At 37.7% G+C, this 20,432-nt stretch overlaps 1 protein-coding gene across 50 annotated transcripts in view; it reads left to right on the plus strand.

Annotated features, from left to right (window-relative positions):
* Nucleotides 1-3,063, plus strand: part of CLASP2 (cytoplasmic linker associated protein 2) — a 164,783-nt gene extending 161,720 nt beyond the window's left edge. For all 50 annotated transcript variants that reach the window (XM_070492367.1, XM_070492372.1, XM_070492369.1 and 47 more), the window contains 2 exons: nt 184-300; nt 1,337-3,063. In XM_070492367.1, coding sequence (XP_070348468.1) covers nt 184-300; nt 1,337-1,423 — 204 coding nt within the window. In that variant the 3' untranslated portion in view covers nt 1,424-3,063. The remainder of the gene's footprint in view (nt 1-183; nt 301-1,336) is intronic.
* The last annotated feature ends 17,369 nt before the right edge of the window (nt 3,064-20,432 follow it).

Below are 20,432 nucleotides of genomic sequence, written 5' to 3' on the forward strand. Positions count from 1 at the left end.
AGGTCACATGGGTTTATAATACTGTGTAAAATTCAGGTGTACATCATTATACTTTGTCTTCTTTTAGACTGTATACTCCTCAGTACACTTGAGATCTCATCTTTGAGTTGCATCTTCTGTCTCTGTTGGAAAGGTTCTTTTCTCAGATCCCCCAGGAGTGCTAACAAGGGCTTCCCTCCCTAGGGTTATGATAATTCAGAGAGCAGTGTTCGGAAAGCTTGTGTCTTCTGCCTGGTGGCTGTTCACGCGGTAATTGGTGATGAACTGAAACCACATCTCAGTCAGCTCACTGGCAGTAAAGTAAGTAGTGCTGTTTTGTTCTAAAGATAGTGGCCATGGTACATTCTTCAAAATTCAGTCGTTTGTGTGTGTTAAAGGGTAAATTTGTTGTTTGGCTTTGAATAAGTCAGGCTTTGAGCATGCAACTTACTCCTCTTACTGTTTGCATTTTAAGAATAGAAAAGGAAGGAGAATAAATATTTGATTATCATAGTTCAAACGGGAAAATTTTTTAAATGTTCAAGTGTTCCATATTTTGCAAAATATAAAGTAATCCAAAAATATATAACCACAACAATCTATTTATTCTTAATTAAACAGCCCTTGGGGGTAAGGATTTGGGTATGGGAGTGGGAAAGGAGTCCACTGGCTATTAAAAATAACCAGAAGCAGTAGGCGTTTCTTTCACAGCCATCTACCAACCACCCCGCCAAACTGCTGACTTCACTTGAGGGACAAATCTGAGAGCAGACACAACTACTATGATCTGGATAAATGTACAACTTTGATATGGCATATTAAAATTTCCAATTAGCTCTTAAGACTTAAAAAAATAAAGTCAGTCAGTCTTGCTTTCCTCATTTCTTTGATACTATCAGAACCTTGAAATTTGTCCTAGGGGGTGAAGGTATCCTATGATTGTTGAATTATGCCGTATGAACCAGCTGGCAGGAGGCACTCACCTTCATTTAAAGAGTTTCCCAAAATCCTAACGATTATCATTACTATGATCAAATTTATTTTTAAATAGCAAAAGGTTGTAAAAAAATACATATAAAGGAAAATAAGTATACACCTTACATTAAAGACCTATATAAGTTATAGATAGATTAAAGCAGTGGTTCTTAACCTTTTCCTTGTTACAGACCACTTTGAGATTTAAGTAAAATCTCATCCCAAGAAAAATAAATACAGACAGAAAATTTTACACATAGTTCGGAGGATTCAGTGAGTCCCTGAAACCCATGGGACACCTGGTTAAAAACCCTTGGATCAAAGAGTTACTGTAATTTGGAGCAGCCTGTTCAAATGATATGTGTTTGGCTTGAATCTGCAGATGAAGCTGCTGAATCTTTACATCAAACGTGCACAGACAGGCTCTGGAGGAGGGGATCCCACTACTGATGTTTCTGGGCAAAGTTAATGAAGCTGACTGAAGTGAACCAGGTCTCTCAAAGAAAGGACAGACAGACCACCCTCATCAATGAAAGGAAATTTTCAAATACATCTTCTGGAACTTACCATTGTTTCCCAGTTTTAGTTTTTTGTTTTGTATTTTCTGTAACAGAGGGCTATCCTCAGTCTGCATGTAACTTTTATGGTAGATATTCCAAATTCAAGAAGAAGCAGTATTAATATCAGTTGATCAATACAAAGTAATTTTTAATCTGATTCATCATTTCACGTTTGTACTTCTTTGTCTTCCCATTAACCTTTGCCAGTGTTATGATTGTATAAATTTTTTTTAAATGCTGGTTAAACAGGAATGCTTAAAGCTTTAAAAGTTTAACAGTCTAAAACTTTTTGTTGCCTTTATTCAAATGCAGAATAATATTTTTATTGCTATTTTGAATTTTGTTCCGTATCATGTCCTATGCTAGAAATATTGAAATGATGTGAAACAAAGCAGGACTAATTTGAACTACAGCTGGATTCTGTTGGTGTGATGGTGATACATGTCATTAGTTGCAACTTCTTTGGGGTGATCTGTAGTTTAAAACTAAGACCTCAAAGAGAAATGTTACAGAATTAGCCAGTTCTGTAAAACTGATATTGTTTGTTGGTTATTGATCTTGCCATCTTTATTTAAAACCATATCCCCTCTAAGATCCTTTAAGAAAGCTGCACCAAATCATCTGCCTGTTTTTTTCTTCATACTTATTAAAATAGAGGGTTTCATTGCAGGATTTTTTGGTTTGTTTATCTTTGTTGTGAATGATGCTTTTTTTGTATTTATTAATATCAAATTCACTTATGAATAAACTTGATAATAGAAACAGACAAAAAGAAAATCAAGTGCATGTGTGTCCTTGACAGTCTTCTGTTTCTCATTTAATAAACTAATTATTGAGACATGGGAGTCGACCAGCACCTTTTCTTTAAATGGTGGAACCTGGTTTCCTTTTACCGTGAAATTGTCTTACTTGAAAACGTTGATCCTGATGAGAGAGAAGATGGTGCCAAGGCTGTTATCTCTGTATAATGGGCTCAAATTCTCTACCTCTTCAGGGCTAATACTTTTAACTGAGCTGCTGCCTACAGTGTCTTTTGGAAAACTACTTAAAGAGTGATTTTCTGTTACTTTTTAACAAATTTTTTTAATCACCTTTTGCTACACCTGTTCTTTTCATGTGCAGCCAACTTTCAAAAATTACCAGTTTGGGTGAAAGGCAAATTAGATAATTTGGAACCAGGATGCTAATTTCTCATCTTGACTTTTTTTTTAAATCCTAACATAAAGTGAATTTGACTGGAAAGGCAAATAGCTATTAGGGAGGCAGTTTGCTATTGTTACAGAGTTATCTGTACTTTCTTTGTTTAATTGAAAAAATGTAGAAATGTATGTAAAGAATTTAAGAGAAGAGTACTGAATGGATGATTTGTCATAGGCTTTTACTTCCTTTGTTTCTGTTCTAGCAGCAGGAAATAGTTTCTTTATATCCCCGCTCCTTTACCTGTAACAATTTTGTTTTCTACTGTTAATTACATTGTGTATTTATAGTTCTATGCTTACTGTTGTGCATATACTGGCAATAAAACTGTACATAACATTACTTGAAAAAATTAACAGTGTATATCAGTTGCTTTTCTGTCTCACTGTGTGACAAGTCACTTATACTAGGTTTCTAAAAAATCTTTAGAAGGTTCTGTATCAATGGTATTCTCATAAATTTTAGAAGTGCACCTGAGGAGAAAAGATGTATCAGGAGTAGCAACCACAATCAAATGTATAGAGCTATATATGCATATATGTATCTTTAGGAAGAAAAGGCATTTTAAACATTGAACTCTGCTCAGTAATGTTTTATGTTCCATGACCTTTGGTATGTTTTATAATCATTTTGAATCTAAATATGGATTTAATTTTCACCTCTTCTTTAAGGTTCTGCTTTAACTACTGTTGACAACTAAATAGAGTAACTTAACCTGAAAAATAACTGCACTTGCAAACTTAGGTGAAGCACCTGGCATCTTAAAGGCAGGACTCAAGAAATGAATGAACTGAGTAACAGAAGAGTGTGGTTTAATGTGACTAAGTGAAAGCTAATATATAAAAATGTGGGGAAAAAAGTCATGTTTAAAATTCTATAATTTTAGTTGATAAGACTACAAGAAAGTTATTGTTGACCATTCAGATCACTGTGTACAATGTACCCTTAATTTGTTCATTCCAGAAACATATTTAGATGTCAGCTATTAAAGAATGGTGATAAAAAGCTGCTGGTTAAATATTTTCTTCCTGCTCTTCTCTCCTAAACTAATTATCAGTGTCCATTTACTGCACTGCTCAGAACTAATGAGAAACATATAATTCCACATTACAAAACATGTTTATTTCTAATGGGTTTTTCAAAATCTATAACAGACTTCAGACATTTTCAAGTGAGATATGGTTTGAACATGAAATTTTAAATTTGGAGTAAATTTGCTGTATTCTTTCATATTTTGTTCTTACAAACTTTAGGTCAAAATGACTTTTCACCAAGTTATGTCTTACAGTAAAAGACTAGAATCTCATCATCAGGCCAGATCTATTTGTAAATTCAAGTGTATCTTATAATGATTAATTTATAATAATATTTACGGTAAATAGAAAGGATTAGTATATTAATCCTTAATACATGAGGTTTTTTTAAAAAACTTAACCTTTGACTTCTCATATTCCTGCATTGTTTTAGTTCATTTTATTGCAGTTAATCAGTACAGTTTTATAGCTATGCAAAAGAAAGGTCTAGAATTAAGCTTAAAAAATATTATCTAACAATTATCTGTCTATTGTTGAATATTTGGAAAATAATGTAAAATTGAAGAAGAAAGAATTACCTTAAATAACACCACTTGAGATAATCTGTGTTGCTATTTTCTGGAGTACTAAGATAACAAATTTGATTTAATACTGAAAACTGTAAGGCAACAGTAAATTTTGTTAACCAGAAGAATGACAAGATTAGAATGAGCTAGTATTTTGAATGCTGCTGTTCTTCCATGCATGTATTTAACTATATATTTTTAATATATTAATCCTTTCTTTGTTCTTCTATAGGATGACTTCTAATGGCAGCAAAGTATTCCTTTGTGTGTACAGCATAATCCGGGGCTGGTGATCTTCACTGAATGTTCTTATAACAAATAGCTACATCCTTGGCACATCTCCATTTGTTTCATACTAGGCAATTTTGTCGATGGCTTTAAGATGAAATTGGTAAATTTAGAAAGATATTGATTATTCAAAGATACACTAGTTACTTAAATAGCTGGGTTTAAATTATTCTTACAATAGTAATCTAAAATAGAACAGGAAAGAAAAGATATCTTTATATGTATCAGAATTTCAGTATTTCAAATTTACCTACATCCATCCCAGCAACAAATATCTGAGTACCTGCCTTCAAGGAGACAGAGTAGAGCAAATAACTACAATCCACTGTGGTTAGTGCTATAATAGTAACACAGGGGACTAATGGGAGCTGGGGATTGGAGGTGGGGCACACATGAGATGTAATCATGGAAAGCTTCCTAGAAGAAGAGGTGATGCTTCAACGTAGTCGGAGAGCTGAATGGATCTGAGACTTATTGGGGTTATAGGGTAGGGAGAGCAGAGGAAAGCAAGATAGCAAAGCAGCAATGTATGAAATAACAGGAAGCAGTAGGACATGTTGCTGGAACTTTTTAAGCATGGTTTCCTTTGGTAAATGTAAAAAACCTCATATACTCCCTTTTCCCTTGAAAATACCTGCAACCTTTGGGGCCGGCCTGGTGGCATAGTGGTTAAGTTTGTGTGCTCTGCTTTGGTGGCCTGGGGTTTGGGGGCCCACATCCTGGGTGTGGACCTACACACCACTCATCAAGCCATGCTCTGGCAGCAACCCACATACAAAATAGAGGAAGATTGGCACAGATGTTAGCTCAGCAATAATCTTCCTCAAGCAATAAGAAGAAGATTGGTAAGAGATGTTAGCTCAGGGCCAGTCTTTCTCACCAAAACATAAATAATTAAAACAAAAAACCTGCAAGCAAAAAAATTAATTTTCCGTCCATCCTCACAATCAAGAAAACTTGGATATGTCTTTTCTTTCAGTGTTTTTATTTCAAGTTTTTTTTCTCATTATAAAGTTATAATTTAATTTGCTTTCCAAATTAAACATGCCACTTGTGTCTTCCCAACTAACCATCACTACACAGCTCAGTTTAGCTGCAACATGGATACCAGTGGGGGAATTACCCAAAATGGAATATTAGGTATTCTAAGATATAATCTAATTGAATTAAGGCATTCATTGAAGACTTAAGCAGAAGAATGTGATTAGAATTAACATCATAAACACTTTAATTTTACTCTGAAAACTTCAGAAGTTAGGTGTGTTTAGGCTACAATTTTTTGCAGGCTGGTCCTATGAATCTGGTTCTGATTACGTTTATTATTAAATATTTGAATTCCTGCTGTGCATCTGACACCCCTAAAATCTGTCTGCTGTAAGTACGTGGTTGTGGATCTGGTAATGGGAGAAGGGTATTAATGTGCTTTCAGGAATGAGATTGGTCCAGGAGGGACCAGCCTGTAAATCAGGGTAAAAACGTGCCTAGAGGTGCTGCTCCTTGCAAACCATCCTCCCAGCATGCCGTGGGTGCAGCCCCAGACTCCTGGTGCAGTGTTGATATCAGACTCTTAGGGCAATATGTTTCTTCTTAAGAAAGTGTAAATCTGTTATTTTATTGGAAGTGAGTGCAAAAAGAGATTGACAGAGTGACGTCAGCATCATGGTGGAGCGAGTTCTCCCAGCAATCTCCCTTCCATGATACAATGAAGAAGACATTCATACTCCAACAGAGGATATCCACGCAACACAAAAGACATCTGAGAGACCCACGCAGCCACATTGGAGGGTGGAGAGGCTGGAACTCCCCTCAGAGGAAGTGGAATGGCATAAGAGAAAAGACTCTACAAAAGACTGCAATCCAGGACTGCATGCAGCCTCCAAGAGGGAAGGAAGCAGGGAGGGGACTCCTGTTCGTGGGAACATCAAAGATGCGCAAGGTCCCGTGTGGCCTGGGGGAAGCCCCCTGCTGGGGTGAAAGCTGTCATGGGGGTGACCTCATCAAGCCAACACCCCAGGAGAGCAGATAGAGCTGAGTGAGTAAGCCCACAAGAGCACACAGAAGAAAGTGCCCTTTCCCCCCATCCGCCCAGCACCAGCTCCAGCTCCAGGCCTGGGATCCTGGCAGATTTCAGAGTGCTCAGAATACGTGTCTCTTGACAACCACCCAGTGGCAGTAGGTGGTAAATGCGACCAAATACCAGGATGCGAAAGAACAAAGCCACACTCTCTAGCAGTATCAAAAATTATTAAATCTGCAGACCAGAGAGAAAATGACAAGTACCCAGATATCAGTCTTGAAGACACAGAAGTATGTAATCTAAATGACAGAGAATTCAAAATAGCTATCATCAAAAAACTTAATGAGTTAAAAGAGAATGTAGAGAAACAATTCATTGAGTTCCAGAGCTACTTCACAAAAGAGATTGAAACTATAAAGAAGAATCAATCAGAAATATTGGAGATGAAAGACACAATGGATGAGATAAAACAAAATACGGATTCCCTGAATGCTCGAATGGACATCATAGAGGAGCCAATCAGCATAATCGAAGATAGACATATTGAAATGCTCCAGATAGAGGAGGAGAGAGAGCTAAGACTAAAAATAAATGAAGAAAGTCTGATAAATATTCAACTCAATTAGGAAATGCAATATAAGAATTATAGGTATTCCAGAGGGAGAGGAGAATGGAGCAGAAACCTTATTCAAAGAAATAATAGCAGAGAACTTCCCAAACCTAGGGAAGGAGATGGAAATCCATGTGAAAGAGGATACCAACTCTCCTAAATATGTCAATGTAAAAAGACCTACTGCAAGGCATATGGTAGTGAAACTGGCAAAAGTAAATGACAAAGAAAAAATACTAAGGTCAACAAGGCAGAAGAAAGTAACCTACAAAGGAACCCCTATCAGGCTTTCAGTGGATTTATCTGCAGAAATCTTACAGGCTAGGAGAGAGTGGAATGACATATTCAAATCTTTGAAAGACAAAAACTTTCAGCCAAGAATACTCTATCCAGTAAAAATATCCTTCAGATATGATAAATAAAAACTTTCCCAGATAAGCAAGAGCTAAGAGAGTTTGTAGCTACAAGATCCCCCCTACAAGAATTTCTCAAGAAGGCCCTCATACCTGAAAAGAAAAAAAAAAAGGGGGTGGGGGGAGAAAGGGGTTAGAAATCACACAGTAAGGAGATAAATAGGTAGACAAAATCAGAAAAGTGTAGCTATACACCAGAACAGGTTAATGAATACTCAAGTATAACATTAAAGATAAAGCAAAGGAAAACACCAAAAACATAGATAATCTTGTCATTTTAACCACAAACTCACAAGATGGAATAAAATGTGAGAAAAACAACTTAGGAGGAGAAGAGGAAAGAGACTGAATCAGCTTAGTCTATGGAAATAAGAGGCAATCAGAAAATGGACTATCTTAACTACGAGATTTTGAATACAAACTCCATGGTAACCACTAAACAAAAAACCAGAACAGAGACACAAAGGATAAATAAGGAGAAAACAAAGAAACACAACATAAAAAACTACATAACTCAATCCGTAGCCCAAACACACAGGACGAGAAACAAAGGAAATGCAGGAGAATCGGAAAACAAGTGATAAAATGGCAGCATTAAGCCCTCATATATCAATAACCACCCTAAATGAAAATGGAGTGAATTCTCCAATAAAAACACAGAATTGGGGCCAGCCCAGTGGTGTAGTGGTTAAATTCGCATGCTCTGCTTCAGCAGCCTGGGCTTCGCAGATTCAGATCCTGGGCACAGACCTACACACTGCTCATCAAGCCATGCTGTGGTGGTGTCCCACATACAACAATGGAGGAAGATTGGCACAGATGTTAGTGCAGGGACAATCTTCCTCCAGCAAAAAGAGAAAGATTGGCAACAGATGTTAGCTCAGGGCCAATCTTCCTCACCAAAAAAAAAAAAGGTGGGGGGGACAAAGAGTGGCAAGATGGATTAAAGAACAAGACCCAACAATATGCTGCCTCCAAGAAATACACCTCAGCTCCAACAACAAACACAGGCTCAGAGTGAAGGGATGGAAGACAATACTCCAAGCCAATGGCAAACAAAAGAAAGCAAGTGTCATAATACTTATATCAGACAAAGTAGACTTCAAGATAAGACAGGCAAAGAGAGACAAAGAGGGGAAGTACATAATGATCAAAGGGACACTCCACCAAGAAAACATAACACTTATGCACCCAACACAGGAGCACCAAAGTACATAAAGCAGCTATTAACAAACCTAAAAGAAGACATTAATAATAACACAACAGTAGGGGACCTCAACACTCCACTCACATCAATGGGTAGATCATCCACACAGAAAATCAACAAAGAAACAGTGGAAGTAAATGAAAAGCTAGACCAGTTGGTCTTAATAGACGTATATAGAACACTCCATCCAAAAACAGTAGAATACACATTCTTCTCAAGTGCACATGGAACATTCTTAAGGATAGACCATAAGTTGGGAAACAAGGCAAACCTCAAGAAATTTAAGATTGAAATAATAAGCATTTTTTTCCAACGACAATGCTATGAAGCTGGAAATTAATTACAAGAAAAAAGCTGAGAAGGGACAAACATGTGGAGACTAAACAACATGCTATTGGACAACCAATGGATCATTGAAGAAATTAAAGGAGAAATCAAAAAATATCTTGAGACAAATAAAAATGAAAACATACCATACCAACTCATATGGGATGCAGCAAAAGTAGTACTAAGAGGGAGATTCATTGCAATGCAGCCTCACCTTAACAAACAAGAAAATCCCAAATAAGCAATCTTGAACTACACCTAACTAAATTAGAAAAAGAACAACAAACAAAGCCCAAAGTCAGCAGAAGGAGAGAAATAATAAAAATCAGAGCAGAAATATATGCTAGTGAAACAAATAAGGCAGTAGAAAGGACCAATGAAACAAACAGCTGGTTCTTTGAGAAGATAAACAAAATTGACAAACCCCTAGCCAGACTTAGAAAGAAAAAAAGAGGGAAAGCTCAGATAAACAAAATTAGAAATGAAAGAGGAGAAATAACAATGGATACCACAGAAACACAAAGGATTATAAGAGATTACTATGAATACCTATATGCCAATAAAATGGGCAATCTAGAAGAAATGGATAAATTCTCAGATGCTTACCACCTCCCAAAGCTGAATCAAGAAGAAATAGGTCATTTGAATAGACCAATCACAAGGAAAGAGATTGAAACAGTAATCAAAAGCATCCCCCCCAAAAAAAATCCCAGGACCAGACGGCTTCCCTGGAGAATTCTATCAAACTTTCAGAGAGGATTTAATATCTATCCTTCTCAAGCTATTTCAAAAAATTAAGGAAGATGGAACACTTTCTAACACATTCTATGAGGCCAACATCACTCTGATACGAAAGCCTGACAAGGACAACACAAAAAAGGAAAACTACAGGCTAATATTGCTGATGAAGATAGATGCAAAAATCCTCAACAAAATATTGATAACCTGAATACAGCAAAATCAAAAAGATCATGCATCACGATCAAGTGGGATTTATACCAGGGACACAGGGATGGTTCAACATCTGCAAATCAATCGATGTGCTACACCACATTAACAAAATGAGGAAAGCATTTGGCAAGATCCAACAGCCATTTATGATAGAAACTCTTAACAAAATGGGGACAGAAGGAAATTACCTCAACATAATAAAAGCCATATATGAAAAACCCACAGCCAATATCATACTCAATGGGGAAAAACAGAACGCCATCACTCTGAGAAGAGGAATAAGACAAGCATGCCCACTATCACCACTCTTATTCAACATAGTACTGGAGGTTTTGGCCAGAGCAATTAGGCAAGAGAAAGGAATAAAAGGAATCCAAATAGGGGGCAAAGAAGTGAAACTCTCGCCGTTTGCAGACAACATGATCCTATATATAGAAAACACTAGGGGCTGGCTCCGTGGCCCAGTGGTTAAGTTTGCATGCTCCACTTCTGTGGCCCAGGGTTTCGCTGGTCCGAAACCTGGACATGGACATGGCACCACTCATCAAGCCATGCTGAGGTGCATCCCACATGCCACAACTAGAAGGACACACAACCAAAAATACACAACTATGTACTGGGGGGATTAGGGAGAAAAAGTAAAAATGAAATCTTAAAAAAAAAAAGAAAAGAAAACACTGAAGAATCCATCAGAAAACTATTAGAAATAATTAGCAATTACAATAAAGTTGCAGAGTACAAAATCAACTTACAAATTCACTTATATTTCTATGCTCTAATAACGAACTTACAGAAAGAGAACTCAAGAATACAATTCCATTTACAATCACAACAAAAAGAATATAATATCTAGGAATAAATTTAACCAAGGAACTGGAGGACTTATATAATGAAAACTATAAGACATTATTGATAGAAATAGATGATGACATAAAGAAATGGAAAGAGATTCCATGCACATGGATAGGAAGAACAAACATAGTTAAGATCTCTTTACTACCTAAAACAATCTACAGACTCAGTGCAATCCCAATGACATTCTTCACAGAAATAGAACAAAGAATCCTAAAATTCATACGGGGCAACCAAAGACCCTGAATTGCTAAAGCAATCCTGAGAAAAAAGAACAAAGCTGGAGGCATCACAATCCCTGACTTCAAAATCTACTACAAAGCCATAGTGATCAAAACAGCATGGCACTGGTACGAAAACAGACACACAGATCAATGGAACAGAACTGAAAGCCCAGAAATAAAACCACACATCTATGGACAGCTAATCTTCGACAAAGTTGCCAAGAACATACAATGGAGAAAAGAAAGTCTCTTCAATAAATGGTGTTGGTAAATCTGGACAACCACTTGCAAAAGAATGGAAGTAGACCATTATCTCACGCCATACACAAAAATAAATTCAAAGTGGATCAAAGACTTGAAGATAAGTCCTAAAACCATAAAACTCCTGGAGGATAATATAGGTAGTACACTCTTTGACATCAAACTTAAAAGGATCTTTTTGAACACCATGTCCTCTTGGACAAGGGAAACAAAAGAAAAAATAACAAGTGGGACTTCATCAGACTAAGGAGCTTCTGCAAGGCAAATAAACTAAGATCAAAACAAAAAGACAACCCACCAAGTGAGAGAAAATATTTGCAAATCATGTATCCAATAAGGGGTTAAACTCCATAACATATAAGGAACTCACACAACTGAACAAGAAAAAACAAACAGCCCAATCAAAAAACGGGCAGAGGATACAAACAGACATTTTTCCAAAGACATACAGATGGCCAATAAGCACATGAAAAGATGTTCAACATCACTAATCATCAGGGAAATGCAAATCAAAACTACACTAAGATACCACCAGTTAAAATGGCTATAATCACTAAGACTAAAAATAACAAATGTTGGAGAGGGAGTCGAGGAAAGGGAACCCTCATACACTGCTGGTGGGAGTGCAAACTGGTACAGCCACTATGGAAAACAGTATGGAGATTCCTCAAAAAACTAAAGATAGAACTACCATATGACCCAGCTATCCCACTACTGGGTATCTACCCAAATAACTTGAAATCAACAAGCCAAAGTAACATATGCACCCCTATGTTCGTTGCAGCACTATTCACAACAGCCAAGACATGGAAGCAATCCAACTGCCCATCGACTGATGATTGGATAAAGAAGATGTGGTATATATATATATACAATGGAATGCTACTCAGCCATAAAAGAAGACAAAAATCATCCCACTTTCAAGAACATGGATGGACCTGGAGGGTATTATGCTAAGCGAAATAAGCCAGACTGAGAAAGACAAACACCATATGATCTCACTCATATGTTGAATATAAATAAACACATGGACAAAGAGGACAGTTCAGTAGTTACCAGGGGAAGGGGTGGGAGAAGGGCACAGGGGGTGAAGGGGAGGATGTATATGCTGATGGACAAGATATAACGTACAACTGAAATTTCACAATGATGTAAACTATTATGAACTCAAAAAAAAGAGAGAGAGATTGACAGTTTTGCTGGTTTTGGTCTAAAGCTAAATTTACATTAATTTTCTTATCAAAGTTTAGGTCAGAGTAGAGACTTGAAATCAGAGTTGGATTACTTCAACGGCAAGAAATATGCTTTTTCTTCCCCAACCTCCTAAAGCAGTGGTTGTCAACTTGGGCTGAATTTGCCCACTGGAGGACATTTGGCAATATCTGGAGACATTTTTGGTTGTCACAACTTGGGAGAGAAGGCTACTGACACCTAATGGGTACAGGCCAAGCATGCTACCAAACATCCTACAATACACAGGACCACCCCCAACAACAAACATGTATCCAGCCCCAAACGTCAATAATGCCCAAGTTGAGAAACCCTGTGCAAAAGCAAGAGTCACCATGGACAGCTCCTCTATTAGCCCAGTTTAAAGACAGTCATTTTTTTTACACTAACGTTGAAAGGTGAACAATCCAGATCTCACTTCTACCTGACTGATTTTAACATAAACTTTCTCGAGGAGGGGGCAGAGCAAAATGGTGGGGTGAGCTGACCCGGGATTCTCTCCCCTCCAAAATACAACAAAAGATTGGAAGAACTGAATTTCAGAGAACAAAAATAATGCCAGCTCGTTAGAGACCTACAATACCAAGAAGGCGGAGATCATAAACTTTGTTTACACCTTCGGAGGTGCTGGAACGGTAGGAGAGAACATCGCTCCCTCCCCTAGAGTCTGCCATCGCTGCGGCGCAGGTCAGGAAGGAGCAGGGGAGGGGCCGCGTGACCGAGGGATCATCCAGGACTCCTGCCGCTGATTCAGTGGAGACCCGCTGATGGGGGGAAAGCTTCCGTCCACGGGCACCCCATAAATCAAGGGCCTTGGGAGACCAGAGAACAGAACTGATCTGAACCCAGACCAGCACGTGTAACAGCCCCTCCCCCCCAGCAAAGCCAGTGGGCGCAGCCATCTTGCCCCAAGGCGGAGAGCTCATAACACACCGCTCTCGACCCCCATATAGTGGTGACAGGCTGTAACTGCAACTGAATTCTACCACCATGAGAAAAAACCGCTCCTCTACCATCCAGCAATTTATAAAAGCCCCAGACCTGAAGGAAAACAATAAAAACACAGAATTAAGTCCTGAGGACTTGGAATTAGGTAAACTAAGTGATAATGAATTCAGAGCAGCTATAATCAAAAAACTCAATGAGGTAGAGAGAAAGATAGAGAAACAAGCCGAGTTCTGGAGTTACTTCACAAAAGAGATTGAAATCATAAAGAAGAATCAAACAGAATTACTTGAGATGAAAAACACAATGGACCAGATAAAACAGAATACGGATTCCCTGAATGCCCATGTAGACAACATAGAGGAGCAAATTAGCATAATCGAGGACAGACAGGCTGAATGACACCAGACAGAGGAAGAAAGAGAACTAAGAATTTTAAAAAATGAGGAAAATCTCTGAGAGATAATGGATTCAATGAGGAGTAAGAACATAAGGATCATAGGAATTCCCGAGAATATGGAAAAGGAAAATGGAGCAGAAAGTGTGCTTAATGAAAGTATTGAAGAGAAATTCCCAAATCTAGGGATCAACGGAGAACTGTGTGTAGAGGAGGGTTTTAGATCTCCTAGATTTGTCAATGTAAAAAGACCCACCGCAAGGCACATAGTAGTAAAGTTGGCAAATAGGAATGATAAGGAGAGAATACTCAGGGAAGTAAGGAAAAAAAAGAGAATAACCTATAAAGGAGCCCCTATCAGACTGTCAGCGGATTTCTCTACAGAAACCCTACAAGCTAGGAGAGAATGGAGTGATATATTCAAAGCTTTAAAGGATAAAAACCTTCAGCCAAGAATACTCTATCCAGCAAGAATTTCCTTCAGATATGAGGGAGAAATTAAATCTTTTCCAGGCAAACAAAAGTTAAGGGAATTTGTAACCAAAAGCCCTCCATTACAAGAAATCCTCAAGAAGGCTCTCATACTTGAAAAAAGAAAAAAGGGAGAAAGGGGACACAATCCACAGACTAGGGAGACCGATGGATAGAACCAGAACAGGATAGCAAATATTCAATTATAGCATTAGGGTAAAGGTAAGGAAACTACCAAAACAAGAACGATGTTAGCACTCTAACAACAAATGAATAAGACGAGTTGGAATAAAAAATGAAAATAATTATTTAGGAGGGGAAGAGCAAAGGGTCTAAATCAGTATTGGTCAAGTAGGTAAGAGACCACCAGAGAATAGACTATATTATAGACGAGATTCTAAATACAAACTTCAAGGTAGACACTAAAATAAAGTACAGAACAGAGTCACAAATCATAAATAAGGAAAAATCTAAGAAACCCAGCATAAGAAATTACAGTATTAAATGGGTAGGATAAAGCACACAGGAAAAGAAACACAGGAAAACAAGATAATGAGCGACAGATTGACAGCATTAAGTCAACATGCATCAATAATCACTCTCAATGTGAACGGATTGAACTCTCCAATAAAAAGACACAGAGTGGCAAAATGGATTAAAGAACACGATCCAACAATTTGTTGCCTCCAGGAAACACACCTCAGCCCCAAGGACAAACACAGACTCAGGGTGAAGGGGTGGAGGACAATACTTCAAGCAAATAGCAAGGAAAAAAAGGCAGGTGTTGCAATTCTCATATCAGACCAAGTGGATTTCAAAATAAGACAGGTAAAGAGAGACACAGAGGGACAATATATAATGATCAAAGGGACACTTCATCAAGAAGAAATAACGCTTATAAATATCTATGCACCCAACACAGGAGCGCCAAGATTCATAAAGCAACTATTAACAGACCTAAAGGAAGATGTTAAAAACAACACAATAATAGTAGGGGACCACAACACCCCACTCACATCAATGGACAGATCATCCAGACAGAAAATCAACAAGGAAATAGTGGAGCTAAATGAAAAACTAAAACAATTGGACTTAATAGACATATATAGATCACTCCACCCTGAAAGAGCTGAATACACATTCTTCTCAAGTGCACATGGAACATCCTCTAGGATAGACCATATGTTGGGAAACAAGGCAAGCCTCTACAAATTTAAAAAAATTGAAATAATAACAAGCATCTTCTCAGATCATAGTGCTATAAGGCTAGAAATTAATTACAAGAAAAAAGCTGAGAAAGGCACAAAGATGTGGAGACTAAACAACACACTACTGAACAAGCAATGGATCATTGAAGAAATTAAAGAAGAAATAAAAAAAAATACCTGGAAACAAATGAAAATGATAGCATGCCATACCAACTCATATGGGATACAGCAAAAGCTGTATTAAGAGGAAAATTCATTGCAATAAGGCACATCTTAACAAACAAGAAAAATCCCAAATAAGCAACCTTAAAGCACACCTAACTGAACTAGAGAAAAAAGAACAAATGAAGCCCAAAGTCAGCAGAAGGAGAGAAATAATAAAAATCAGAGCATAAATAAATACTATTGAAACGAAAAAGGCAGTAGAAAGGATCAATGAGACAAAGAGCTGGTTTTTTGAGAAGATAAATAAAATTGACAAACCACTAGCCAGACTTACAAAGAAAAAAGGGAGAAAGCTCAAATAAACAAAATCAGAAACGAGAGAGGAGAAATAACAGACTCTGCAGAAATACAACAGATTATAAGAGAATACTACAAAAAACAATATGCCAACAGAATGGATAACCTAGAGGAAATGGATAAATTCTTGGACTCCTACAATCTCCCAAAGCTCACTCAAGAAGAGGCAGACAATTTGAACAGACCAATCACAAGGAAAGAGATTGAAACAGCAATCAAAAACATCCCAAAGAATAAAACCCCAGGACCAGATGGCTTTCCTGGGGAATTCTACCAAACTTTCAGAGAGGATTTAATACCTATCCTTTTCAAGCTATTCCAAAAAATTAGGGAAGATGGAACAATTCCTAACACATTCTATGAGGCCAACATCATGCTGATACCAAAACCTGACAAGGACACCACGAAAAAAGAGAACTATAGGCCAATATCACTGATGAACATAGATGCAAAAATTCTAAACAAAATTTTGGCAACCAGAATTCAGCAATTCATCAAAAGAATCATACATCAGGATCAGGTGGGATTCATACCAGGGACACAGGGATGGTTCAACATCTGCAAATCAATCAACGTGATACACCACATCAACAAACTGAGGAATAAAAACCACATGATCATCTCAATAGATGCAGAGAAGGCATTTGACAAGATCCAACAGCCATTTATGATAAAAACTCTGAACAAAATGGGCATAGAAGGAAACTACCTCAACATAATAAAGGCCATATACGACAAACAAAGCCATAGCCAACATCATACTCAATGGGCAAAAACTGAACGCCATCCCCCTGAAAACAAGAACGAGACAAGGATGCCCTCTATCACCACTCTTATTTAACATAGTACTGGAGGTCCTGGCCAGAGCAATCAGGCAAGAAAAAGGAATAAAAGGAATCCAAATAGGGAGGGAAGAAGTGAAACTCTCACTGTTTGCAGACGACATGATCTTATACATAGAAAACCCCAAAGAATCCACTGGAAAACTTTTAGAAGTAATCAACAACTACAGCAAAGTTGCAGGGTATAAAATCAATTTGCATAAATCAGTAGCATTTCTATACTCCAGTAATGAACCAACAGAAAAAGAACTCAAGAATACAATGCCATTCACAATCGCAACAAAAAGAATAAAATACCTTGGGGTAAATTTAACTAAGGAAGTGAAGGACCTATATAATGAAAATTACAAGGCCTTTCTGAGAGAATTGGATGACGACATAAGGAGATGGAAAGACATTCCATGTACATGGATTAGAAGAATAAATATAGTTAAAATGTCCCTTCTACCTAAAGCAATCTACAGATTCAACGCCATCCCAATCAGAATCCCAATGACATTCTTTACAGAATTAGAACAAAGAATCCTAAAATTCATATGGGGCAACAAAAGACCCCGAATTTCTAAAGCAATCCTGAGAAAAAAGAACAAAACGGGAGGCATCACAATCCCTGACTTCAAAACATACTACAAAGCTACAGTAATCAAAACAGCATGGTACTGGTACAAAAACAGGTGCACAGATCAATGGAACAGAATTGAAAGCCCAGAAATAAAACCTCACATCTATGGACAGCTTATCTTTGACAAAGGAGCTGAGGGCATACAATGGAGAAAAAAAATGTCTTTTCAACAAATGGTGCTCGGAAAACTGGAAAGCCACATGTAAAAGAATGAAAATTGACCATTCTTTTTCACCATTCACCAAAATAAACTCAAAATGGATTAAAGACCTAAAAGTGAGACCTGAAACCATAAGGCTTCTGGAAGAAAACGTAGGCAGTACACTCTTTGACATCAGTATTAAAAGGATCTTTTCGGACACCATGCCTTCTCAGAGAAGGGAAACAATAGAAAGAATAAACAAATGAGACTTCATCAGATTAAAGAGCTTCTTCAAGGCACATGAAAACAGGATTGAAACAAAAAAACAACCCACTAACTGGGAAAAAATATTTGCAAGTCATATATCTGACAAAGGCTTAATATCCATAATATATAAAGAACTCTCACAACTCAACAACAAAACATCAAACAACCCAATCAAAAAACGGGCTGGAGGGGCTGGCCCCATGGCCGAGTGGTTAAGTTCGCGCGCTCCACTGCAGGCGGCCCAGTGTTTCGTTGGTTCGAATCCTGGGTGCGGACATGGCACTGCTCATCAGACCACGCTGAGGCAGCGTCCCACATGCCACAACTAGAAGGACCCACAATGAAATATACAACTATGTACTGGGGGGCTTTGGGGAGAAAAAGGAGCAAAATAAAATCTTTAAAAAAAAACAAAAAACAAAAAAAAAACGGGCTGGAGACATGAACAGACATTTCTCCAAAGAAGATATACGGATGGCCAATAGGAACATGAAAAGATGCTCATCATTGCTGATCATCAGGGAAATGCAAATCAAAACTACACTAAGATATCACCTTACACCCGTTAGAATGACAAAAATATCTAAAACTAATAGCAACAAATGTTGGAGAGGTTGCGGAGAAAAAGGAACCCTCATACACTGCTGGTGGGAATGCAAACTGGTGCAGCCACTATGGAAAACAGTATGGAGATTCCTCAAAAAATTAAAAATAGAACTACCATACCATCCAGCCATCCCACTACTTGGTATTTATCCAAAGAGCTTGAAGTCAGCAATCCCAAAAGTCCTATGCACCCCAATGTTTATTGCAGCACTGTTTACAATAACCAAGACGTGGAAGCAACCTAAGTGTCCAGCAACAGACGAATGGATAAAGAAGATGTGGTACATATATACAATGGAATACTACTCAGCTGCAAAACAGAACAAAATCATTCCATTTGCAATAACATGGATGGACCTTGAGAGAATTATGTTAAATTAAATAAGCCAGTGAGAGAAAGATAATCTGTGTATGACTCCACTCATATGAGGAATTTAAAATTATGGACTAAGAACAGTTTAGTGGATACCAGGGGAAAGGTGGGGTGGGGGGTGGGCACAAAGGGTGAAGTGGTGCACCTACAACATGACTGACAAACATTAATGTACAACTGAAATTTCACAAGATTGTAACCTATCAATAACTCAATAAAAAAAATTGGTATAGCAAAAAAAAAAAAAAAAGATAAACTTTCTCTTTATTTTAATACATATGGGCTTACCTGCTAAACATTCAACACAAATCATTGATCCCCAACTCAACCCAAACTGTCTCTGCTTATTTTCTCCTACAACTTTCTCCATTCTAAAGTCTCAGTCTAACGCTAGGTTAGTCTCTCAAAATTTGCTCTCATAAAAGGAATGGTGACTTTTATTTAAAAAAAGTGATACCTAGCTCCTGACATCAGAGAATTTCCATACAGTGAGGTTTACTCCTGATCAGCAGCTATGTGGGTGATCAAGGAGACCCAAAAGAATGGCCTTGGGGTTGGTTGGCTGGTATTAAAAACTTAGTCCTTCAAATATTGTATGATTGCCCCTGTATGAGGTACCTAGGGTAGTCAAATTCATAGAGACAAAAATTAGAATGATGGTTGCCAGGAGCTGGGGGAAGGAGGGAATGGGGAGTTATTGTTCAATGGGTACAGAATTACTGTTTGGGAGGATGAAAAGAGTTCTGGAAACGGACATTGGTGATAATTGTACAACAATGTGAATGTACGTAATACCACTAAACTAAACAGTTAAGAAGATTAAGATGGTAAATTTTATATGTATTTTACCATGATTAAAAATAATAGGGGCCAGCCCAGTCGCATAGTGGTTAAATTTGTGCACTCTGCTTCAGCAGCCCAGGGTTTGCAGGTTCAGATCCTGGGTGCAGACCTACGCACTGCTAACGAAGCCATGCTGTGGCAGTGTCCCACATACAAAATAGAGGAAGATGGGCACGGATGTTAGCTCAGGGACAATCTTCCTCACCCAAGGGAAAAAAAAATCACTTATTCAACAACTACTTGGACATCTGTTCAAATGTCAGCCATTCTTCTAGGCACTAAGAATACTGCACTGAAAAAGCAGACAAAAATGTCTTCCTTCATGGAACTTATATTCTAGTTGAAGAGAAAAGACAAACAAGAAAAATTTGGCATACCTGAGATAGCAATGAGGACTAAGAAAAAAAGATCAGGGAAAAGGGGTAAGAAAGGCGAGGAGGATGTGACAGAATCTTATAAAGACTGGCCAGTGAAGACCTCACTGAGAAGGACATTGAGCAAAG

This window comes from Equus asinus, chromosome 21, assembly GCF_041296235.1.
Source record: "Equus asinus isolate D_3611 breed Donkey chromosome 21, EquAss-T2T_v2, whole genome shotgun sequence".
Taxonomy (NCBI): domain Eukaryota; kingdom Metazoa; phylum Chordata; class Mammalia; order Perissodactyla; family Equidae; genus Equus; species Equus asinus.